General features: G+C 40.8%; 1 protein-coding gene across 2 annotated transcripts; it reads left to right on the top strand.

Annotated features, from left to right (window-relative positions):
• The first annotated feature begins 146 nt into the window (after window positions 1-146).
• Window positions 147-25,481, top strand: clic4 (chloride intracellular channel 4). 2 transcript variants are annotated; one of them, XM_061794024.1, is made up of 6 exons: window positions 147-1,540; window positions 17,869-17,978; window positions 21,129-21,254; window positions 21,371-21,477; window positions 22,470-22,651; window positions 23,983-25,481. In XM_061794024.1, the coding sequence occupies exons 1-6, from the start codon at window positions 1,472-1,474 to the stop codon at window positions 24,145-24,147; spliced, it is 759 nt and encodes a 252-aa protein (XP_061650008.1). In that variant the 5' UTR covers window positions 147-1,471; the 3' UTR covers window positions 24,148-25,481. The 2 variants fall into 2 exon arrangements, with proteins under 2 accessions (XP_061650008.1, XP_061650009.1); XM_061794025.1 differs by lacking the exon at window positions 147-1,540 and adding an exon at window positions 4,457-4,606.

Raw genomic sequence — 25,481 nt, 5'->3', positions numbered from 1 at the left:
TCCTTAATGTTTTAAATTTAATCTGTAAAATGCCGTTATCATTTTGTGAGGGATATTGTCAAACCAAGTGGCTAGGTAAATTATTGAATTGATATTTTTTAAATTATTTAAATCGGTTGAAGTTGACTCTTGACACCCAAATATTGCTTTAAAAAGTTTGAAATCAAAACCAATAAATATGACTTTCCTACATATAGCCAAAAACGAATTGTCCAAATAAGTCGTGGTGCTGTCGGAGCCAGTATGGAGTACTAACTTGTGACCACCTCATGTTTTAAAATAAAACGTCTTAAATCATCATAAATATTTGGAAGATGTGCTGTTTAGCACAATACATTACCTTTCACCATTATATTTAGGAGAGTTTTATGCCCTTATAGTCTGTAGTTTTAGTGAATTGAGTCTGGAGATGCTTTTGTTTTTTTATCTTCACAATTTCCCAACTTATTTTAACAAGTGAAAAGACATGAATCCGTTTGATGCCTTTTTGGGGGGTAAAGAATTATGGCACATTAGAAAAGTTTGGATTATTACCTTTGTCAAAACACAATGACTATCTTTGGGGAAATCATTTATTTTTTTGAAATGGTTTTCACCGCTAAGTAAACTATCAAGCACCATACAGGTTGGATGATTTAGTACTGGATAAAAATACTGATACACGAATGAATAGCTTTCTCAACTACATTTGTAGACTTTCAAGACTTGAGTCAAAATCAACTGGAAAGCGTGTGTAGTTAAAATTATAGCTGTGGCACAATGAGAAACAGGTGTGCAGTGAGAATTTATTCAATTTCAGTTATCGGTAATTGTTCTTAAAAAATATATTTACTGCCAATGAATACTTCCGTTTGCTGGTGACGTATATTGGCAGGTTTCCATTGATTGAACAGAATATCTCAGCTTTCACACGAAGTAAATTGAGATTATTTCTTTCTACTGTATACATAAAGACTTGTGTGCCCATTTTGTTTGGTGGTGTGCCGTGTGATTTTTCTTGACACTCGGTAATGTCCACCTCAGGACATCCGGGGCGAGCACACCACAGTCCATTCACTGGACATCTTTACTCCGCTTCTCATTCGCTCCCAGCTGCCCAAACCCTCCCACAGTTGAGTATTTTTGCGCTGCCGGTGACATCACGATTAAAAAAAAACTACAAATAAAAGTTCAGTTCCTGGACGGTTTGTCGGCTTCTCTCTGCTTAACGGACAAGCCTCGCACTCCAGTGACGTCACTTCAGCTCCTCTTGAATCATACTCGGCGACATTGGGACGCGAACGTGTGGCCGACGCGTCGTTTGTAGCTCCACCAGCCGCGGCGGGCTCTCGGGCAGACAAAGCACAGCGTGGACCTCACTGCGAGGAAGGGGGTGTTGGTGGAGAACAGGACCGATTTACGTTGGGCGTGGTAGACGAAAGGAAAAGTCGTCTTTGCTTCCAGCTAAAGTTAAAAGAAAGTAGCGGTAGCCATGTCACTGTCGGTACCGCAAAACGGCGTAAAGGGGGACAACGAGCCTGTTATCGAGCTGTTTGTCAAGGTAAGAATCGCGTGGCAAAAGTTCGATATTTTCAGCATATTGCTGCCTAAAAAAAACTATAACACATTTGTGAACTGGTTCCATTTTTCCCCAAGAAAGACGAATGCAGTAGTGTGTAAACTATTGCCATGTCCTCGGCTCAGACTATTAGCGGTAACATGTCCCCTTAGCCGTTGAGTTCATTGGCTATTGTCTGCTGAGTGGAGCCTTCCAGCAAATGGAGCTCCATACATGCCTAACCCCTGCAGTGACACGGGCAGGGCGGATGCCGTTCTCCCGGTCGCCTTGTTGAAAACGCGCTCTTTTTCTTTTATGTAAATGTATTCTATTTAAGTAAATGATGGGGTTACGTTGAACACAGTATATGGAATTGCATGGGCTCCGCTTTAGCTGGGCAATATGTGGCCACCAGACCAGACTTTGAATGTCAATTTTACGTCAGCTTGGCATTGTTGGCAGGAGGGCTATTTTAGTCATGCTTTTGCATAGGCAGAATACACAATTCACATGACCGACCCCTTACTTTTATTGTTGGTGGCACTTGTACGTCACCTTTAAGGCGTTGGTGCCCTGCATGGTTCGGATCGTTATCATCATCATCATCATCATCATCATCTCTGAAATCTGGACTTTGAATTGTTACTGCTGTGCTCACACTGACTACCGGCTCTTTGCGTTTTTCTTAAACAGGGCGGGAAATGGGGAGAAATGGGGGGCCGGGGGAGTGTGGCTCACCAAAACCTTGGGTGCTCTGTGTGTTCAATACAGTGTATTGAATTGTCCGAATGTTAGCGCAGTCAGTGTGCATGCATTTCTGACCAAAAGACAAATATATAAAATGTGTTCATTTAATTGGTGGTTATTAAAACAGAGGTGGCACGGTGGGTGACTGGTTAGCACATTGGTGTCCAACTCAAGGCCCGGGGGCCAGATGCGGCCCGCCACATCATTTTATGTGGCCCGCGAAAACAAATCATGCTCGTCAACTTCTGGGATTTTTGCTAAATCAGATGTGGTTTCCTCCCCCATCTCAAAAACATGCATGATAGGTCAGTTGAAGACTCTAAATTGCCCATAAGTGTGAATGTGAGTACGAATGGTTGTTTGTTTCTTCTATGTGCTGTGCGATTGGCTGGCGACCAGTTCAGGGTGTACCCCGCCTCTCACCCAGAATCAGCTGGGATAGGCTCCAGCATGCTCGCGACCATAGTGAGGATAAGTGGTTGGGAAAATGGATGGATGTAACCGATTTTGTAACACTGTTATCCACTTGCTTCATATGTGAAACGTTTAGTGTCACCCATATGTGACCAACACATTGCTTGTTTTGCTTTAGTCATAATTTAAGCAGGTCCCTGTCGGTCTTCTGTTTTGAGTCTTCAGTTGTGGCTAATGTAAAGTGCAGCTTTTGTTGTGGATGAGTTTGTAGGAGCCCCTTCCAGAGGCCAGCACATTTCTCCCACAGTCTTCAGGAGAAATGACATCATCCACAGGCCTGGACATGGTGTGGCCAACACTTTCCTTCTGCCACTCCTTCCTTGGACTGTGCACCCTTCTCAAATGTGTGATTCAGGACGGGGCACTATTTGACTTGTGTGTCATAAAATGTTCCGTCCCTTTCTGTGTAAATAGTACTTTTGATTGCATATTTGAGATGAATTAGAATTGCTGCTGTCAGTTGGCAGTTTCTTTATTTTATACCGTTTCTTATGCTGATTTAAAGTTAACATAAAAATTATGTTCTCCTACGTTAACTGTTAAAACTGTTTAGCCAAACAAACCACCAATGCAAATCTTAATTGTAATTCCATCTTTCCAATAAGTTCAAACACTGTTTTGAAGGAAGCAAAGATGGGGAAAACAAGAACAGATCACCTTTTGCCGTAACAAATAAAATGCAGACAACCTTGGATAATTAACATAATGTTTAGATCAGATGGATGATTTATAACAAAATAAGAAATCCCCAAACTGAGTCTGACTGCATGCATGCATGTCAAAATTAAATGGCTAATTTCTCCACTCTATGACATATGTCATCGTAACATAATACTGTGACATTGTGAGGCGTGAGCTTTCTCGAAATATGCCGCATGTCGATGGTACCCATCGATACAAACTGAGAGGAACATAAGAGATTTTGAGATCTTTTTATATAAACATTGGCTATAAAAATTATTAAAATACGTGCATACAGTACGGTAAAATATATGGAAGTTTTGTTCTCTACCTGTTTAATGAGACTAATAGTTACATAATGGACATGGACATAAAGTGCTGTTTCTCAGGTTTCATTTTAGGGTATCCACATTCAAATTTGTTGAAGGGTTTTAGAGTTTCAGCTCCTTAACATGCAGCACCCTAAGGGGACCAAAAGTAAATGTACAGTTGACTCAAACGCCATTTCATGGGTTTGTTATGTCACTACTAATTAAGCATATAAAAGGCCTGGAGTTGATTTGAAGTGTGGTGCCTGCGCCTTGAAGATATTGCTGTGAAGACGTGGTCAAAGAAGCTTTCCGCGCAGCTGAAACAAGCCATCGTGCCGCTGCAAAAACAGAAAAAACTCGTCTGTCAAAATATACAGTTTGGTATATCCTGAGACAGAGAGAAAGCACAGAAAGAAAGTCCTGGACATCCAGGGAAGGCAACAGTTTTAAGATGATCGTTAGACTAAAATGAACATTTGACTCGGGGGTTCTTTATAACTAGGATCAATGTCAAACTTATGAACTAAAAGGCAATGTGTGTGGAACTAACCCAATTGACTTAAGATTAAATAATGTTTCAGCTACATATAGCATTGTTAAAGTAGTTATTTGTGACTGTTTTATCACATCAAATGGTTCATATCAAGTTTTATCTTGACTTCCTGTTTTAAGCATGTAGCCTTTTATTTTGAAGGGTACGTACCAGAACTCCAACTTTTGGCACAAACGGTAACTTCACACGACACCGGTGGGAAAACGAAAGTAAAAACGAGACGGCAAGAAAAAAGAGTAATGAATGGAACCAAATGCGCTGTAAAATGTTGATTCCTTTACCTACCCACCAATGAGGTACAAGGTTAGTGTTTGTGACACTGAGACGTTTATGTGAATTTTGTCCCAATTCATTGTGATGTAGAGTCGCTAGTTTGACATTTTAGCTCAATGCGACTGTTTCCACTTTCTTTCCAGTATGGTAAAGTAGTTTATATTTTATTTTTGTGTTATCAGCTAAAACCCATCAGTGCAAGAGTGCAAGCCAGCGTTTAAATTGTTAGCTGCCTCAATGTTGGCATAGATGTATTTTATTGTTTCACACTCACTCAATTGACTTCGCTGAAGTTCCGCTCGGTGTAGGCTGAGGCTCTGAGCTGGAGGGAGCACGTCAGACTTCTACACATCGTGAAATCCTCCTTTGGACAATACAGTCTTATTCCAAGTGTTGCACTGAGGCGACTGGTCATTTTAACAAAGTTTAAAAAAAAACAAAACACTGTTGTGTGTCGCCGCCATTTGGCAGAAGTGCGTCTTCGCGCGTGTTCTTCGTTGGTTTTTGCCACTTCCTTCTTCGGGGTCGGCGGACTGTAGGCATCGAAACGGGGAACCTACATTTTTTAAAATTTGAACGATTCCCGGAGAACCAGAATGTTAGTTCCGGTTCCAATCGATTCTCGATGCCCAACCCTAATGATCGAAGAATCATTTCCATGGTGAAGAGGTTTACAACAGCCAACCAAGTTAAAAACACTCTACAGGAGGTAGGTGTGTAATTGACCGAGTCTAGTGTCAAGAGAAGACTGCTTGGCTAGATTGCAAAAAAAAAAAAAAGAAAATCCCATCTAAGAACATTCTTTGCCCAGAGGACACCAATACCAACCTCTAACAGAATGATGGCAAGAAAAATATATGAGAAGGCATGGTGCAGCTCATGATCTAAAGCATACCACATCATCTGTAAAACATGGCAAAGGCAGTATTGGATATGCATGGCTACAAGTGAGTCGTGGCACTATGTCACTAGTGTTTATTGATGATGTGGCGCATGACAGAAGCAGCAAGCAGAATGTATTCTGAGCTGTTGGGAGACATATTGTTGGCTGAAATCCATCCAAATGCAGCCAAATTGATTGGGTGTCGTTTCATAACACAGCTGGACAATGACCCAAAACAAAGAACCAAAGCAACCCAAGTCGGTCAGCTCATCTCAACCAAAGTGAGCATGCATTTCACCGCAGTAAGGCCTGGCAAAGCATTAAAAAGGAGGAAACCCGGTGTCTCGTGGTGTACATGAGTTCAAGACTTCTGGCACTAATGGCCAGCAAAGAGTGTTCAACAAAGTACCGGTGTTAGAAATGAACATTTCATTTTCAGTTATTTAATTAGTTGAATTACTTTTGAGCTCCCAAAATGAAGGGATTGTTTAAAAATGCTTTCGTTCCTCAAATGTTTATGCAGTGTTTTTGTTCAACCCACTGAATTAAAGCTGAACATCTGCACTTCAACTTCATCTCAATTGCTTCATTTAAAATTCATTGTGGTACTATACGGAACCAAAACTCGAAAAACTCCGTTCAGATATTTATTGACCTAACTGTACGTCCTTGTTTGGACATGGGAATTCTTAACAAGTATGCTTGTAAGTTTCTAAACATTGTACCGAACACACGATCCATTAATTCTTGAATCGGTGATTGGGCTACTACTTTGTCCTCAAATCTTAATTCTTTAAATATTTTGAATCATTATAGCCTTCCAACTTTGGGCAAGGCTGTTTGCTTTTCCAGCATGACTTTGTCCCAGTGCACACAAAAAGGTCCATAAAGACATGCTTGGATGAATATGGTGTGGAAGAAAATGACAGCACTGGCCTGATCCCCATCAAAATATCTTTGTAGTGAACCAGAATGGAAATTGTGAGCAAGGCCCTCTCTTTCAAAGCTGGTGACCTCTAACCTGTCAAATGTTCTTTTTTATGAATGGACAAATAAAATCCGAAGGGGAGCCAGAACACAATTCAAATTTTTCCCATTCCTTTTTCTGTCATGACAAATTTTATTTGCCCCCCTGAATTAAATCATGAGTTCACTGTGATTAGTTCCCAGTTTTTGAAAAGATGAGTGCAATTTTACTGGCCACACACAGGCCTCATTACCGCTAGATTTGTTGAATCAATAAATTAATTGAATAGTTCCTGTTAAACAAAGAGAAGTAGGCTACAAGATCTCTTAATAAATTCCTCATGCCAAGATTCAAAGACATTCAAGAACAATGAGAAACATCCATCCATTTTCCGTACCACTTCTCCTCCTCACCAGGGTCACGGGCGTGCTGGAGCCTATCCCAGCTAACTCTGGGCGAGCGGCGGGATACACCCTGAACTGAGCTCCAATCGCAGGGCACCTATTAACAAACAACCATTCGCACTCACATTCGCACTTACGGGCAATTTAGAGTCTTTAGTTAACCTACTATGCATGTTTTTGGAATGTGGGCGGAAACCCACACGGGCATGGGGAGAACATGCAAACTCAACACAGGGGAGGCCGGATTTGAACCCAGGTCCTCAGAACTGTGAGGCAGACGTGCTAACCAGTCGCTCACCGTGTCACCTCCAATGAGAAACAAAGTGATTGAAATTGATCAGTCTGGAAAAGGTTACAAAGCCATAACCAAGGCTTTGGGACTCCGGCGAACCACAGTCAAAGCCATTATCCACAAAATGTGAAAACTCTGAACAGTGGTGAACCTTCCCGGCAGTCAACCAAAATTGTGACACGGCGACTCAAAATTCCTTCACAGCGATTGTTGATTGTGCTATTTCAAACAACAGATCTCCCAATTGTTGCAACAATTCTAACATGTCGCTATAGGAATAAGTGTTGGTACTTTAGGGGTGTGGAGGTATGCGTTTATTGCATTGGTTGCAGCTGAGCATGATTGTTATTTTAAAAACACTGAAGATCAATCATTGACCTCATCTCAGTACAGCAAGTTAGATATTGTCTACAGCCTATTTTTATGTCCTGCTGTCCCACCCTGCACTCAATGAAATATGTCAAAAAGTGGGAAGGAGAATTACAAAGTCCAGGCAGTCGTTACATCTCGGAGAGGTACTTTTATGTCGGAATGGTATAATACCTGTATGTTACTGTGTCTGATGGGAACTGGGGGGATGGAATCCATTTTCTATACCGCTTGTCCTCACTTGGGTCCTTGATAACTGGAGCCTATCTCACCTGACTTCAGGGTAAACCTTGGATTTGTCTCCACTCAATAGCACATACAAACAACCGTTCACACTCGCATTTACACATTTATTCAGAGTATTTTGTCAATCTAAGAACCATGTTTTGGGAATGTGGGAGAAAACTGGAGTGCCGAGTGAAAACCCATGCAAGTAGACAGGGAGAACATACAAGGGCCACACAGAAAGGCTCCAATAAAGACCCAAACTTGGACTTCCTAAATATGTGGCTGACGTGCAAACCGCTATCCGCTTTATGCGGAATGTCACGGGACCAAACTCCTGTGTATGCCGTGTTAAAGAGCATCATTTGGAGCTGCTGACATGATAGTTTGACCCAAACGTGCTAAAATCTGGATTTATTATATATTTTTTTAACGGCTCGCGTCTTCAGGCAATGTTAAATATATGTATGTCATCTATTCTTCTACTCCTTGGGTAGTGTCCTAAACAACCAAAAAATGGATTTTTTTTCTTCTTTCAAACAGGAAAATCAATATGACTGTCTTCCTCAAGCGCTAAAGCGATGTTGTTGGTTTTGAAGAAGTAACCAGGAAAAGGTAGCTTTCTCATTGGCCGCTGTGCAACCAAGAAGCAAATGAAAATAAGTCATGGGTGTTCTGAAAACTTGATGTGGGGAAGTAAGCTAAAAAAACAGATCACAAGCTTTGAAGGTTGTTTGGTTCTGATCGAAGGCATTTTTATTCATTCATGTTTTTGAGTGTGAGACCCCACACATCAGCAGGACATGTACCTAACTTGCATGTAATGCAATCCAGTCTGCTTGTGTTTCACGTGGCTTGAGTCTTTGAAGTGGAGCCCTAGTACAGGCTTATTGTAACGCAAATGTTGTACAGTGTTGTATCTGAACACCGTTCTGTGAAGAGAACGAATATACTGTATTTGCATATTTAGAACGGGCGATGAGACTGAGGAGTATGACAGCAGTGTATGACTACAAGGGCTGCTATTGCACATTTCTAGAGTCGATTAATCAATTGAATAAGCTTAAATTTTTTTTTTTAGTTTGGATTAAAGTTTATTGCAAAATCTTTTTTTTCAATGTTTATTAGGCTTTACACGATCACGAGTTTTGGGGCCGATCAGCGAGTTAAAAAAACAAAAAAAAAAAACAATCACCGATCCGATCAAAAGATGGAGCAATGTATCAATTTAAATGACCTGTTCATTTACTTTATATACTTGTGTACTTAATTGCTCAAAAAATTATATTTACAATAAATAATCTATTTTTGTTCCTCTATTTATGCCAGTGAGGCATAGTGACAGACAGAACAAATGAATGGTCTTCTATTAGATGGCAGGAAGTACATGCAGGAATTAATGTATCCACTTTTTGTGACATTTTTGTTTGTTGGTGTGCCGTGTGATTTTTCAATTGTAAAATATGTTCCTTGGGTCCATAAAGGTTAGAAATCACTGCTCTAGTCAGGTCATGTATTCTAATCAGTCAGGTCAAACCAACATTACAACATGACAGAAATAATGGGTGCTAACTTACTGTAATTAAATTACTTTATTGTAATTCACCCACACCGAAACTTTAGAGCATGATTCGACAGAACGGCAGCATTTTTACGCACAACCGTTAGTGCTAGCACTAGCTTGCTAGGCTACATAACGTTTTGTTGCCTGCTTGCGAGGCGTATCCTATTAAAAGTACGGAAACATACCTCAAACAAGCCTTAAATGAACGTCCTCTCTTGAGCACCAACACACGTTTTTCCCCATTTTGTCCTTATAATACAATCGGTGCGATCCACTCTTGTTGTCGTCGCCACGGTAACGAGTGTATCCAGTCGCATTTGAGTTGACAAGATAAAGCCCAATGATCGTAAAAAACGGGATGCGGTGGTATCGGAGTACAAGATTTTATTGTAGTATTCTGACAGAGCAAATTTGTCTTGTAGTCTGATCCGGGCATTACGTGCTGTCTGTCCCACACCGCCGACATGTTTTTTTTTTTTTTTTTAAATAACTTTATTGGCCGTCAGATATTTATACTACTACGTCAAAAGACACTCGACAAGGCTAAAAATAATGTAGGTTTTGGATTCAAATACACTGTGCACGATGGCAACGCAGAGTAAATGTCTTTTGCGTAGCCGATCTATGACGTCATTGATCAGATTTGACAAGCTTTACTTATTCAGCAATGGGAAAAATGATGATGATGATTTCATTTGTTTTTCAGTATTGGTTTAAATGGATTTCAGTCAGGAAACAGTTGATCTATCATTATACCCATTCCTAATGGAGAATTTGACGTTAAATGGCCCGTATTTTGGCTGTGAGTGAGTCTCTAGCATGGACTTAGTATAAAAGTGTCAATTTCATTTGAAAAAAACACTTTGCTTTTGTCATACGAGTGTCCAGAAAACGCCCCTCTGACAGCGACTTCTGTTTGACCCAGTTTTGTATCCTCTTTGTCCATGTTTGTCTCAGACTCCCCCCTTTCCTGTATAAGATCCACTTGCGAGAGCATGGGTGTTTATGTTGACAGGGCTGGCTCGGGAGCGGAAAAGGAAGGTGGAGATCTTCGCTCGAGAAATTCGAATTACCTGATTTGACCCACTCAAAATCCGGTTTATTCACAATGTGTATGCCCATGTTAAACAAATGGGTTTTTTTGTGGGGAAAAAGCTTGCCTGACTAATCACTCTAAAGTTAATGATTGTGTAGGATGTTTGTGTTAATGCTTGCAACAACAGCAAGAAGTTCTTTTTTTAATCTGTATTAGGCATCAGTAAAAAGTCTTCTTGCCCATCCAAAATCCCTGACTGGACAGTTCCCCACTGAGCCTCGATAAAGTAGTAACGTGTTTATGATGTGTCATTCAAAGTTTCCACTGTTGCTGATGTTTCCTTTGGTGCACCAGCACAGGAGCCACGGGTGTCTGACTGGAAGTCGAGATGTTTCCGTTGAGTGATGTAAGCATGACGAGTCAGAGGTGTATCATGGGATGTAATGCTTCTGCCATGATCTAGAAGGATCTGAACTGTATTCCTACTCATCTCTCGGGCCATAATTAGTCATCACCCACCCAATCCAGACATACCTGCGCACATGCACTATTGCTACCGAGGTGGGTAAACTAGTCTCGATGTGATGTCGATGTTTTCTTTTTGTTTGTTTTGCTTTTTTTTGCGCTGCCAAATTTGGCATTAGAATTTTTAGTCTGGTGTAGTTCAGGGTTTAGGATACTTTTCACTTGTGATTTTGTGTTTTCTCCAAACTGTTAGTGTAAGGTAACACCTAAATGTGAGGATGACATTTTGACTTTTGCCAACTACATTCCCCTGTACTTTTACTGTTCTCTTTGGTGTTTTATTGTGAAATGGGGAAATGTTTTTGTATTTTCTTTCCATTTTCCTTTAGCTCTATTTCAGTCAACCACCATACGTCGATGAATTCTTTCTTAAACAATCACTTCTCTGTTACACTACTTTCACAGAGCTAATGGTACACCAGCATGCAGGGCAGTCCAGAAAATGGGGAGAGGTGTTGCCATGTGGTTGCCATAGCTGCGCCGTCCCAAATAGAAATCCCTGCAGCGTGTCATAGCTCAAAGAGGAAAGCTGCTGGGTTGTTCATCGTCAGCTCCTTATTCGGTCAAATTGTGGCCTGAACTTGTTGAGCAATCTACCCAATTTTAGAATATAAAGTGTGTTGGGGAGGGGTGAGCGTGGGACGCCAAGTTACTAAAATTAGGCTGTGAGCACCGGGTGCTTGGACCTTGCCTAGGCTGAAAAGAATCATTGTCCCTGACTGCTGCCTCCTGCGGCTTTGATCCCCATCAACAGTCGAGAAAACATGGTTCAAAGTAATAAAAGTGATGATAGTCAGCCTTCAAAATGTTTTTGCATTTGTAGAGGTGTCCAAAAATAACAAAACAGCTGAGTAAGCAGGACGTGAAAGACTAGTGTTTTATGGCCTATGTTGTAAAATATTATAGGGTTGTACTTGAAAAAGACAACTTTGAACTTTTGAACATGCATATAATACCCAGTGTGCCAACCTTAGAGCAGGTATGGTTAGCAGTCGCTCATTTGCATTAGACAGGACCGTCTCAAAAGGAAGCAGAGCTCTGGGTGACATAAAGATTGTAAAGTATTAACCCATTGAATCCCCAAATTTTCACGGACATTCAAACATCCAAATCAGGTGTCATTGGTAGCCCTTTCAAGTCATTCAAAATAATAATCCCCCCCAAAATATTGACACATAGGTGAAAAAAGTGTCTTTTATGATTGGTCACAATTGTGAGCGGTGGGATAGTATGCTGTACTCTCACTTAGTAGCTGTGAAAGTGCTTTTTTTTTTTTTTATAAACAACAAAGGTGAAAGAACATTTTTTGTGCGACATTCAATAGAAAAAACGATTTCCACTCATGACATTCACTCACAATGTCTCGTGAACCAAGTGCTACATTTGTTTGTGCAAAACTATTTTGAACTACTCTCAAAGAGTCATTACAGTAACAGAACATAAACGCAAGATTTAGATACAGGTCTGCATCCATATGGATGACACAAAGAATGATCTTAACAGCTATCTTGTCAGTCCCATTGTCATATAGAACAATTATAAATAAACTCAATTTAACCTCTTTCCAAAGAACACTGTACTGCTCCTCCTCACTCTTTCTGACATCAATATTCTTTGTTAGTTGGCTCTTTCAGCCATTTACATTCACTTTGAACTCATTTTCTACTTTGTGATATTTTTGAAGGCACTCTATGTGAAGTGATGCATTGCACTTCTCACAGGCATAGGTGGTGCATTTATCACAAAAACGACATCTCAGGAATCTATTCCCTGTGTTGATTGACCAGTGAGAGTGTTGGTCATATATTGCCTGATCTTGTACTGTAGCAGACAGTAGAGCTCTCCTTCCGTGAGACAAAGGCCTTGTACCAAACCTCTGCATCAGAGACTATGCCACTATCCTTGAGAAAGTCCACAGATCAATGGTCCCTCCCATAACAAATCTGTAAAAGTAATGGCTATTTCCGAGTACACTGCTGAGAGGCTATGAAAAGATTGGCTACCACCACTTCTTGGACCTGATTGTGATGCTGTATCTAGAGACCTGTTGGTCACCTCCCACGTGTTCATTAGGCATGTCGCTCTTTGTTCCATCTCTTGACCACTGTTTCAGCATATTGCTCCCCTGTCCGTGTTTGTTGCAATAGTGACGACATTGTTGTCTTTCCAGCGGACCAACAATTTTTCTGCTTGTTAAAACTTCTGAGGTTCCTCAGGGTAACTTCATAAATTGACTCTTTGGTTTGAAGGGAACATCAAAGAGTTGGTTTTCCCTCATTGTCCCACAGCTCCCGTATCCCCCCTTTGTCATCATCTCATGAAAGGGAAGTAAAGAGGTTGTCATGGTGGAATTTGCAACCTTGAGGCACCTCACCTTGCTCTGCAAGACCAAGACCAACACTTGGCCCTTGGCCTAACCCAGCCTTTGAGAGGAGCGTATGGCGTCCCCCATATGGCTGCATATGACACATGTATTCACTGGATGATGCAAGGCTCCATATTATATAACCAAAATGGTTTACCTTTGATGAATTGATTACATCCATTATTGCTTATTTGTAATTATTAATCTGTGTAATTATTATTCCTTACATCCAAAGATTATACACAAAAAGTTCCTTGTATTTATCGACGAATGTGTGCACCTTGCTACAATGTGCTATCCCACGGGTCACTATTTTGACCATGCATACGTTTACTTATTCTGCAAACACACCAAACACATTTGAGTAATTGCAAATACATATATTATTACTAAACACCCTAAAGATCATGTGTACAGAAAATCTTTGTCCTATCTTTATTTTAAAATACTAACCTTTTTTGGGGGGAGGTTTGAGGCAACCATCTTCCTTTGAAGGTGCAACCAGGACGTAAACCCCTCCGGTCATGTGACCATTTATTCCAAACATGTGACTGCATACATTTCATCCCAACACTGTATTATATCAATCTTTACTGAAAATATTTTGAAAGATTAAGTCTATAAGTGAAACTTGTTTAATTGAGGTTGGTCTTTTTTTGCCCTTGATAACTGTTCCAGTTTCTCACATGGCCCCTTGGGAAAATTAATTGCCCATCTCTGTCCTAAAGGAAGTGTCTGATCGAGATATCAGATATATGATTGTCTCCTCTGACCAATGGATTCGCAGTCCGGTGCTGTCTATGAGCTAACTTCAGCACGACTCACACCCTCCACTCGGCTGTATGCGTGTTTAAAATTGTTTTTTATTTTTTTTTAAACATAAATAGTGTTGATTTAAGGCCCACCCGTTTGAGCTAGTTACCGATCATGACTTGTCCAGTCTCCCCTCAGATTTTCATATTGCCTATTTACATCAGCGGGCCAACTCTGTCAAGGGTGATGTAACTGTCTGCAACGCTTGAGTCATTTTCTTTTCTTAGCAGCCTACAGAACGGGTGCTATGAACAACATCCTGGAAAATGTGCACCCTTTCCACGTGGGCCTCCCTTTATAAGGACTGCCAAGTAAACGTCTTGCTTTACCCCCATGTTTTATAGAGATGTGAACTCAGCCCCCCCTACAGGCCAGGAGGGCTGGTGATGTGCCTAAAACTACGAACAAAAAGTGCTTTGTTTTGTTTCTGTGTATAGTGTTCTGTAGGAGCTCTTTCTGAATGTCATGCTGTTATAGTAGAGCGCCGGCTGGAAAACAGATACTCTGAGCAACTTTGTTTTTAGAATCTATCTTTATTTTTTACAGAGTCACAATTCATGATATGATTGGTCCTACTGTTATTTAATCCAGTTCTATAGCTTAATAGACCTTACACCGATTTTATCGGCCTGGTCGGTATAGGCCGATAATTAGCATTTTATGCTGATCGGCTTTGTCATAATTCGCTGATCCGATCAATGACATCGTTGATCAGCTCCGCAAAAGACATTTACTCATTACATTTTACAATCATTGGGCTTTATTTTGTCAAATGCGACCGGATACACTCGTTACTGTGGTGACGACAACAATAGTGGATCGCGCCGACTGTGTTATAAGGACCAAATGGGGAAAAATGTGGTTGTACGTAAACATGCCGCCTTTCTGTCGTATCATGCTCTAAAGGTTCGGTGTGGGTGAAGTAATTGAATTACAATAAAGTAATTTAATTACAGTAAGTTAGCAGCTATTATTTCCGTCATGTTGTAATGTTGGTTTGACCTGACTGATTAGAATACACGATCTGACTAGAGCAGTGATTTCCAACCTTTATGGAGCCAAGGAACATATTTTACAATTGCAAAATCTCCCAAATAAAAATGTCACAAAAAGTGGGTTACATGAATTACTGTATTGACTTCCTGCCATCTAATGGAAGACCATTCATTTGTTCTGTCTGTCACTATGCCTCACTGGCATAAATAGATGAACAAAGATACATTATTTATTGTAAATATAATTTTTGGAGCAATTAAGTACACAAGTATATACAGTAAATGAACAGGTCATTTAAATAGACACATTGCTCCGGCTTGTGATCGGATCGGTGATCGGTCATCGTTTTTTTTAAACTCGCTGATCGGTGATCGGCCCCCAAAATCCTGATCATGTAAAGCCTAATAGCTAAATTATTCGAGAAGGTCACATGACTTGGATTGTACAGTCAGTCAACTGTTCTGAATAAAAACAGAGCTTGTGAAATTGGACCCCACCATCAGTATCATCACGTAAAGTAAACAAAGCACCCTCTTTGACGGGACTAACAGGACATTGTTGGAATAGTTTCTCCTTCCTCCCCTCCAATGGCAAACTCAACCCCCCCCCCCCCCCCCCCCCCAGACTCAACAGAGGGGCCCAGGATAAGGAGAAAGGGATGGAATGGAGGAGAAGGAAGAACTGAGCAGAGATATAAGCAGTCCTGGCTTGTCATAATCTTTTCTCCTTCCTGCTTCCTTTATCCAAGGCATGTATTACTGCTTGATCTTGCTCCTGCTGAAGAGCACTACCTATCATCCCTAATACCTCCCCATTTCCTGTAATTTGCCTCTCTATCTTCATTAATTGTCTTTGGCAGGGAGCAGCACTCTGCTCTGTCGAACCACTGCCACAGCTGTGATAATGGGCTTATAGAGAGAATGTGGATTGGCCTATATCATTGTCGGTTGCTGTTGGTTATTTTGGATAAAGGAAGTCTTGGGTGAATCATGAATGTGGTCAACTACAGGGATGTTGATTTGTAAATAAAATTGCATTGGGTGGACGTCATGGTTTACCTGCGAGTTGGTCCTTCACACTGGGTGGCTAGCTCTTCATGTCGTGTGTCTGGTATTGTCGTGTTAACAGTTGCTGTGCTGCATTGTCATCCTTGATCTCGACTTGAATCTATCCATCGTAGTTGTGGCTCTGTGAGGGAAATGGGTTCGTCACAACATTGTTTTGTTTAAGGTTCAAAAAAATGAAAGTTCAACTGATTAGAAACCAATCGCCATTTCATTTATCAATTTCCCCCCAAAAAGACGGTTATCTGTTATTGAATTCAAACTGGGAGGTGGGTGGGATGTTGTAGGGGGAAAGATGCTGTACAATGGAAGCCAGCAGATGAAAGAGGGTCATCCCACTGCATGTTACACAGAGGACAACAGCAACCAGCCTGTTCACACCAGAAAGGCGAAACAAAAACAAACAAAACAAAGACTTCCATTCAGAGACAGTTTTCAACCTTTTAAAAAAAAAAAAAAAAAGAAAAAAAGTCAGTAATCATTCACACTGTTATTGTTCTTCATTTGTATCCAGTGCCTTTAGACATCTGGCCTGATACAATTAGTAGGCTTTACACGGTCAGTATTTTTGGGGCCGATGACCGATTAACATAATGTTTATGAAGTACCGTAATTTCATACCATAATAATGTGCATTCTTTTCCCTAAAATAATTAATTGACAGTCGATAGAGCGCAATATACATATAAGGATAATGAGGAAAAAGATTTTTTAAGTCCTTTTTGTACACACTCATAAAAGGTTTGCTTTCTTACCAATATATGTAATGTCTAACGTTACAAATATATTATGTTACTTTTTTGGCGCTCACCCGAGAATCATGATGTCCTTGCAGGCGCTGCCACATTGATATAAAATCCAAAATATTGCGGTTTTCGTTCTGATATTTTCAGAAGGGCAAGGGGCCATAATTCGAGATGTCCAGATAAATTGGTAACGATTGGTTGGAGTTGTTTGACATTAAGCAATGTTGAGCTTTTTTACATTCACATTGTGTACTCTCCCAACACTGGGGATCTAAATAAATAAATAAATAAAAAACTGTCTACGCATGCACACAGAGCAGAGTATTTCTTTGAAAAACCAAGTAAAATACAGATAATACTTCATTTTGAGGATGTGGATAGCAGCAAATCGTTGGTGCGCATTACACATAGGTAGAAGGGTTTTCCTGATTCTTGGGGTCGACTTTGGGGGTGCGGATTATACAAGAGCGTATTATGCACAAGAAATTCCGGTAGTAGCCTATATTTTAGAAAAAAGATGTTCTCAAAGTTGAGTTTTGTTTTTGGTCACACACCGCTTGCATTGATCTCATTCCCAGCACCACTCCTCACTCTTGTATGTGCAGTCTAGAATTATAGGAAACAAGAAGCCAGCATGTCTCAGTCACTTCAGAGGTTTCCGCTTACCCTGGAAAGTAGTTCTCAACCAGATAAATGGAGGCAAAGTGTGATCAAGTATAAGACAAAGCAGTCGGTGCTTTAGTCTTTTTTTTCTTCCCTTAATCCACTCTTGTGTAGCCCGTCATGTGTAAAAGAGGTGTTTGTAAAGGGCCCTCTGACGTAAAATACAAACAAATGGACCGTAAGGTTTTGGCAACACAGGTATGCGCTAGTTATGGTTTTTATGTATTTATTTATTTATTTTTATTCTTGAGTCGTGAGTCCGTGCTTTTGAAGGCTATGCTTGCAAAGAATATAAGATGGCAGAGATGCATCTTTAAAATGTGACTAGCATCTTTAAAAAGATGCACATTACTGATTAACATTGTCTGTATTTACTGTAGGCAGGAAGCGATGGGGAGAGCATTGGAAACTGTCCCTTCTCCCAACGGCTCTTCATGATCCTGTGGCTTAAAGGCGTTGTCTTCAACGTCACGACCGTGGACCTCAAGAGGTGCGTCCATCCTCTACGTGCTTCGTGCTTAAATTTCACCCTAGTTGGTGATATTAGTTTTTAGTTAAATTTTTTTACCAGTTGCTAGAATGGTGGTAAAAGTCACAAAATACAGCGACAATATCTCTTAAGTTGGCAGCACTGAAGACAAGTCATTGCTCTTGTTCGCTTCCACTCCTGACATATGTGCACATCAAAATAAAAGCAGAGCATACTTTGTTTTATTTTATTTTACTTCATAAAGGCTGCGAAGGGCAGTCAGAGACTGTGGATGGGCCGGATGTGGCCAATGAGCTGTACTTTGCTCAGGTGCGCTTTGTCTTGAAGTTCATCCATTAAATCCGTGGGTCAGGGAAAAAATGAGCACCAAAAAACATCCTCTGGTGCTTAACAGGTGATTTCATTTATTAAGGGGGGGGGGAAAAATAGTCAAAGTTACCTGGCCATATGTAAAACAATGAATTACCCCCTCATTTAAATCATAAATTATTTGTGGCTAAACACAAATTTTGCTTAATATGGACAAGCCTGATTTCCCTGCAGACCTGTTCAATCAAGAAATCACTTAAATAGAATCTGTCCGAAAAAAATCAATTTGGACAAAAGATTTAAAAACGGTGCAACAAAATGACACAATCCAAAGAAATTCCAGAACAGTCGAGAAATAAAGTAATTGACATCTATCAGTCTGGAAAGGGTTACAAAAGCCATTTCTAAGCTTTAGGGTCCCAGCGACCTACAGGCAGAGCCATTATCGTCACATGGAGAAAGCATGGAACAATGGTGAACCTTCCCAGGTGTGGCCGACCTACAAAAATGACCCCAAGAGCACAGCGATGACTCATCTCATCCAGGTGATCACTAAGGAAAAAAGAAATTCAGGCCTCCCTTGCCTCAGTTAAGGTCAGAGTCCGTGACTCATCAGTAAGGGAGAGACTGGGCAAAAATGGCATCAAAACTGTGCTGATCAAACACAACAAAGGGTTGTCTTACTTTGGCAAAAAAACATCTGAATGATTTTTGGGAGAATATTATATGGACTGACGAGATGAAGGTGTGTGTCTGGTTACATCCGGCATAAATGTAACTCATCATTTCAGAAAAATAACATCATACCAACAGTCAAAGATGTTGGTGGTAGTGTGATGGTCTTGGGCGGCTTGCTTCTTCAGGACCTGGACAACTTGCTGTGATTGATGGAACCATGAATTCTGCTCTTTACCAAAAAATCAGTTTGTGACTTGGGTTCGGCAGCAGGATAATGATCCAAAACACACCAGCAAGTCAACTTATGAGTGGCTTGAACAAAGTCGACACTTGAATCTGGCGTAAATGCAGTGGCATGCCCTTAAAAAGGCAGTTGATGCTCGAAAACCCTCCATTTTTGCTGAATTCAAACAATACTGCAAGGAAGAGTGGGCCAAAATATCTCCACAAAGATGTGGAAGACTCTTTGCCAGTTCTAGAAAACGCTTGATTTCAGTTGTTGCTGCAGACAATGGCCCAACCAGTTATTAGGTTTAGGGCTGCCATTACTTTTTCACACAGGACCAGTTCATTTTGAATATTTTTTCTTTCCTTGTTAAATGAAATCACCATTTAAAAACAGCATTTTAGGTTCACTTGGGTAATATTTGTCTGATATCTTAAGCATTAAAGTGGGGAAACTTTGCCAAAATATAAGACTTTGAGAAGGGGCCAATACCTTTCACAGCACTCTTTGTGACTTAGTGACTTAGGTTTGGTCATACACTGTGAGGTTTTTCTAATGTCAAATATGTGACTTCACTCAATAAAGGTTGAGGAAAAACCGTGTGCAAGTGGTCCTAGAGTTGTGGCTGGTTAGAGTATTTACCCAGTGGTCTTAGAAGCTGTGTAACACTTTGATACGGCCCCAGCCCTGACACGCTCACTGCCTCCCCACTGTTTATTTGGTTTTCCCATGACCCTTTTCCAGGCTGAAGAAAATTTGAGAAAACATACACCCAGCCTCTTCAGAGGCTACAGACTCCACACACATCCTGCCCGCTTTGTTGGACAACATGTTATTTGTCATGACCGAGATAAAAATATGCTGATCCTCTGGAATACTGACTGCAAGAGAACATTCCAGCACCAGACAATCTTTACCAAACCCACTACGTTTTTCCATTAGTATGATTCAGCTCAAATTTGCCAAGCCACACCATCCAAATTCCAGACTATTTTCAGCCATGGTCAATGCGACATCTGTTCTCTATCAACACACTTCCTTGTGCCTTTTTTTTAACTCTCATTCAGGATTCCTCCCATTTTGTATCAAATAATAATAATCATCATGTTGTGGCTGGTCACTTCCCCTTGTCCGCAATTCACCTGCCTTGCTTCAGACATATTCATTGACTTAGTTTCACAAGAAAAAGTTACAAAGGGATTTTTGCCGAACAATTTGTATTGGGTTTGCTCGACTCAACCTTAGCTCCCCTGGCTTACTGTGGCAAAGGGTGTGTATCCTAAAACAGCAAAAGTTTCAAATGTCACCGATCCAAGTCTAGTAGGTTAGATTCCCTCTGTTTTAATATCACAAATGAAAATCTGTGATTCTGTGGCTGTTTCTTATCCACTGCTCAGTGATATCATTGGCCAAGGGTGCCACTTCCCCTTTGCTTTCCAAGGCGTTGATGCTATTTCCTGTTGTTGTAACCATGGATGCCTTGTCCCAAATCTTACCCACCTCTTTGTACTTTTGACCTCAACAGCTCTGTTCTTGGATAGTTTGATGACTTGTTATTTGAGGGTCGATGAACAGTTAGCACAGTGGGTTGTCGAATACTGACGAGAATGAAGCATCTGTCTACACACTAACCATTCGACACGTGCTCGTTTTTGTTTGCGTGTCAGTGTCATCTGCCGACAGGGCACATCTGGTTTGAAATGCAAATGCAATGTTGAAGGCCACAGAGAGTGGGACACACACAAAGACAAGGCACTGGAGGCAGACACAGGCGAACACAGTTAAAACCATCAGTTCTTGATTAATTGCCGCTAAGCTTAACCTGTTTGCCTTAGGTCATTTGAGAGAGAGTATTTCTTTATTTTACTGTTCATATCTAAATGTCAGGGTCATGGTAGCAACACAGCTAGCTCAAATCTTTCCTCTGTGTCATGCAGGAAGCCTGCAGATCTGCAGAACCTTGCCCCAGGTACCCATCCTCCCTTTGTCACCTTCAACGGCGAGGTCAAAACAGACGTCAACAAGATCGAGGAGTTTCTTGAGGACGTCCTTTGCCCGCCCAAGTGAGCATTCTCTCACCTCTCTGGTAGCAGTGCCCATGACTTCGGCAATAGGCCCTGCGCTGTTGTTTCCCCATACACTGTAAGTACTTGTTTCCATGCAAATATTTCATGTGCAGGTACCTCAAACTTGGCGCGAGACACCCTGAGTCAAACACAGCTGGTATGGATATCTTTGCCAGGTTTTCAGCCTTCATTAAGAACTCAAAACCAGATGCAAATGAAGGTAGGAATCCCCCTTGACACATACAGTACAAATGATGGAAAAGTGACACTTATTAACAATGTACTTTCTGGCTCTTTGACCTAAATCTCAATCGTCACAGCCAATAACCACATTCCTTAACTGAACCGAAACCTGATTGTCTTTTTTTCTTTGTTTTTTGGCCAGAATACTTCACAAAGCTAGTTGTGTATGTACATAGTTAAAGGGCTAAGAACAGATAGCCAGAAACCATCCACCAGTCTTGGAGACTCTTGTGGTTGCTAAGCGACAATTCTTGACCTACCCTGATTGGTGGCTTACAGGCATGATATAAAACAACACTGAGCTTTTGTTCACCTTCCTCCTTAGGTGGTTCACCCTACCTGGTAGGGCATGGTGGAAATAATGTTCACATTTTCATCCCTCATGTTTGCAATTCATCCGCACAGGAACTGTCGGAGAAATCTTGACAATAATATAACGGCGATAACGTTAATAAAAGATGTACTCTTTTGACTGAAATATTCCCATCATCACAAAATGCCATGATCCTGTGCCTGTGTCATAAAACTGAAAGCTACTTTAAACATTGTGGTTCCGAATGCTATGCTTCCTTGATAAGTGCCCTTTATTACTGTATAGTCCTGTTGAACAACAGAACAGACAACATTCATATCATGATTTTCAACAATATACCATAAGTTGTTAGTCACCAACTCAAAGATGAGTGGCTCCAGACTATGGTCAAAACACACGCATATTTTCTAATTTGCGTGCACATCCACAAGATTTCCTGGGGGGCGGGTGGAGCAAAGACGTGCACAAAGAGAAAAAAAAAAAAATAGCCTACAAGAATCCGTTTTCTACAGTTAACATCCGTATGCAATCTTTTGTTTGCATGTTGATGAAATACTTCCCCCGTGTGGTTGGTTTCGATATGTCGTTAAACCGGCGTGGTCGGCTTTGGGCTGAACGTGAATTGAAACCTCAAAATTCCTTGTGCCTCCGTGCAGCTCTGGAGCGCGGGCTGCTGAAGACCCTGCAGAAGCTGGATGAATATCTCCGCTCACCTTTGCCTGATGAGATTGATCACAACAGCATGGAGGACGTGAAAGTTTCCACCCGCAAATTCTTGGATGGAGAACAAATGACCCTGGCTGACTGCAATTTGCTGCCAAAGCTGCATATTGTCAAGGTGCTTGCTGTATTCAATAGCTACTAATAGCAATAACAATAGTTGAATTGTACAACGTAACATCTATTTAACTGTAGATGTTGGACTATTTCTGAAATGTTTTTGAAGTGTGATTGTTGCATTAGGATTTGTTCAGGTGTGTCCAATAGTACTTAGCTTTTTGTATGATTCACTGTTCGTGGGACTACACGGCTATGAAAAAAACAGCTATGGAAAAAAAAAAAACAATAACAGCCTTAATATGTAAAAAAAAAAAAAACAAACAAAAAAAAAAAAAAGCTGAATTACATCACAGACGTAATTACATGATATGCATCTCAGTGTGGACAGCACGATTGATTAGCGGTTAGCACTCGAATCTCGGTTCTGGCCTTGCTCTGTAGTTGCATGTTCTCCCCATTCTTGCGTGGGTTTTCTCCGGGTACTACAGTTTCCTCCCACATTGCAAAAACATATAATCTAGGTTAATTGAAATCTCTAAATTGTCCATGTGCGCAATTTTTTATTTCTTTTTTTTTTAGACTACTTTGTTTTTTCAAATTCTTGTTCATTTTAGCCAGCACGGTGGGCGAATGGTTAGCACATGCGCCTCACAGTTCTGGGGACCGGTTCAAATCCCGGCCCCCGCCTGCGTGGGTTTTCTCCAAACATGCGTGGTAGGTTGATTGAAGACACTAAATTGCCCGTAGGTGTGAATGTGAGTGCGAATGGTTGTTTGTTTATGTGTGCCCTGCGATTGGCTGGCGACCGGTTCAGGGTGTACCCCGCCTTCCGCCCGAAGATAGCCGGGATAGGCTCCAGCAGCCCGCGACCCTAGTGAGGAGAAGCGGTAAAGAAAATGGATGGATGGATAGTTCATTTGAATCCCTGGCACCACTAAAGGTATATTACCTGAAGAATACAATGAACATGAATATAGTCATGTATATATATATATATATATATATATATATAATATAGCTGATTCCACAATACTTTGTCTTTTTTGCCATGCTTAAGCTTCATTGTATTCTCAGTGATTTTGGTTATTATCAAGAAAACCATGGAAAATTGTTGGATATCATCTATGAAATTCAACTATTATGAGCTCATTTTGTTGTTGTCGTCGTTATATTTTTCCGAACAAATGTACCAGGTATTAAAAATGAACAAAACACTGAAGAAACAAGGGTGGTCTAATATAATTGTTCTGTAACTGTATATGTGCAATCGCCTGGTCAAGTCAGCTAGAATAGTCTCCAGCTCACTCACGACCCGAATGGGAACATGTCAAGTAGGAACTGTATTGGTCACTTACCGTATATCTTGTGATGTAAAACCTGTGCCTTCAGGTGGTGGCCAAGAAATACCGAGGTTTTGACATCCCCAAGGAGATGACTGCCATTTGGAAGTACCTGAACAACGCCTACACGCGTGAAGAGTTCACCAACACCTGCCCCAGTGACAAGGAGATCGAGATCGCATACGCAGATGTAGCCAAGAGGCTCGTCAAATAAGCTCGCGTCTCGAACCCCGCTCCCCCGGTACCGCTACACGCCCGCTGCGCAGCACATGGACTGAAGTGCTAACACATGAGAAAGAATAACTCGACATATCTTCCCCCCTTTCCCAACTCATCAATGTGTCAGTAGTTCATTCAGCAAATGTCTCAGTTTAACATGAAGCGCTTTTTGTTTTTTTGCTTTTCTGAGCAATTGTGAGGCACTACCACAGTGAAGCAGCCAGCCCATTGTTATCAGTGCTTACTGAATTCAGGATCCCGTTCACGCTTTGATAAGTGACCTTCAAAGTGACCTTCTCTCTGTATGCAGAGGAAAGGCACCGTTTGATTGTTTGGTTGCAAAACCATCATAAAATGAACTCTGAGAAGCATTTTTTTCCCAGTCTTTTGGCTTGTGAACAGTGTTTAGTCTTTCAGTGTTTTTGACACTAATCCAAACATGTGTAATCTAATTGATCTGCTAAATCAGGTCTTATAATTCCAGGTAGAGAGAGCTGGTATCCAAATAGGTGAATTATTATTATTATTATTTTTTTTTATCTCTGCAGGCAAAACCTCTCAGGAACAGTAAGAACCTGAGGGCTAACGTTTCCATGCAGATATGTAGCTTAGAAAATAGATGTCCACTCATGCCTTGTATGATTCACCACATTGCCACATACAGAAAATGTCCACCGAAACAGCAACACCAAAAAGCAGCTAACCTCCGTTAGCAGGTTTCTGAAGCAAAGCGTTCGGCTGGAGTAGCAGTGCGGCTGACAGAAAAGGGGCACGTTATTCTTTTCCAACTGTGGGAGATGGCTCCCGTCACGCAAACAACTGAAGTAGAAAAGGTGTTAAGACGGCAACCTGCGGTCAAGGTGACAAACTATTTACGATGCAAAACGAATCAATCAGAATGGCATCAAAACATCTTCAGTCAGTTTATTAATCTTGAAGTAGTGAATGTATTGATGATCACAGTAGCTCAAAAAGTGCTTTAGCGTATAGTACGGAAAAGCAAAACATGATTTTCTCCCACATTTTCCACATTTTTGTTAGGAGACAAATTTGCTTAAAGGAATTGTAAATATTGTTTGATTGCTCAAGTTTCACTATGTACATTTTATACATTACATGGTCACATTTTGAAGAAACCGACCATTCCTGCCCACTCAGATTTGCATTTTAGATCAGCTTCCATTTCTTTGCCTTACTTGTTGTCTTTGCAGAATCATTTTAATTCAATGTCTGCCGTTGCATCAAAAGGCATCAAAGTTGTGCTCTGTTTTGTTTTTGTTTTTATTTTTTCCATTACCAAATTTAAATAAACTTATTGGCAGTGTTTGA

Source organism: Phyllopteryx taeniolatus, chromosome 13 (genome assembly GCF_024500385.1).
Source record: "Phyllopteryx taeniolatus isolate TA_2022b chromosome 13, UOR_Ptae_1.2, whole genome shotgun sequence".
Lineage (NCBI taxonomy): Eukaryota > Metazoa > Chordata > Actinopteri > Syngnathiformes > Syngnathidae > Phyllopteryx > Phyllopteryx taeniolatus.
The sequence above is the reverse complement of the archived record's forward strand: the minus strand, read 5'-3'. Positions and strand labels throughout refer to the sequence as shown.

Bases quoted from the DNA above. Each gene is read 5' to 3' on its own strand.
- clic4 (XM_061794024.1), top strand. From the start codon at position 1,472: ATGTCACTGTCGGTACCGCAAAACGGCGTAAAGGGGGACAACGAGCCT. The intron at 21,255-21,370 runs GTGAGCATTCTC...TTTCATGTGCAG, and splicing joins GACGTCCTTTGCCCGCCCAA to GTACCTCAAACTTGGCGCGA. The intron at 22,652-23,982 runs GTGCTTGCTGTA...CTGTGCCTTCAG, and splicing joins CAAAGCTGCATATTGTCAAG to GTGGTGGCCAAGAAATACCG.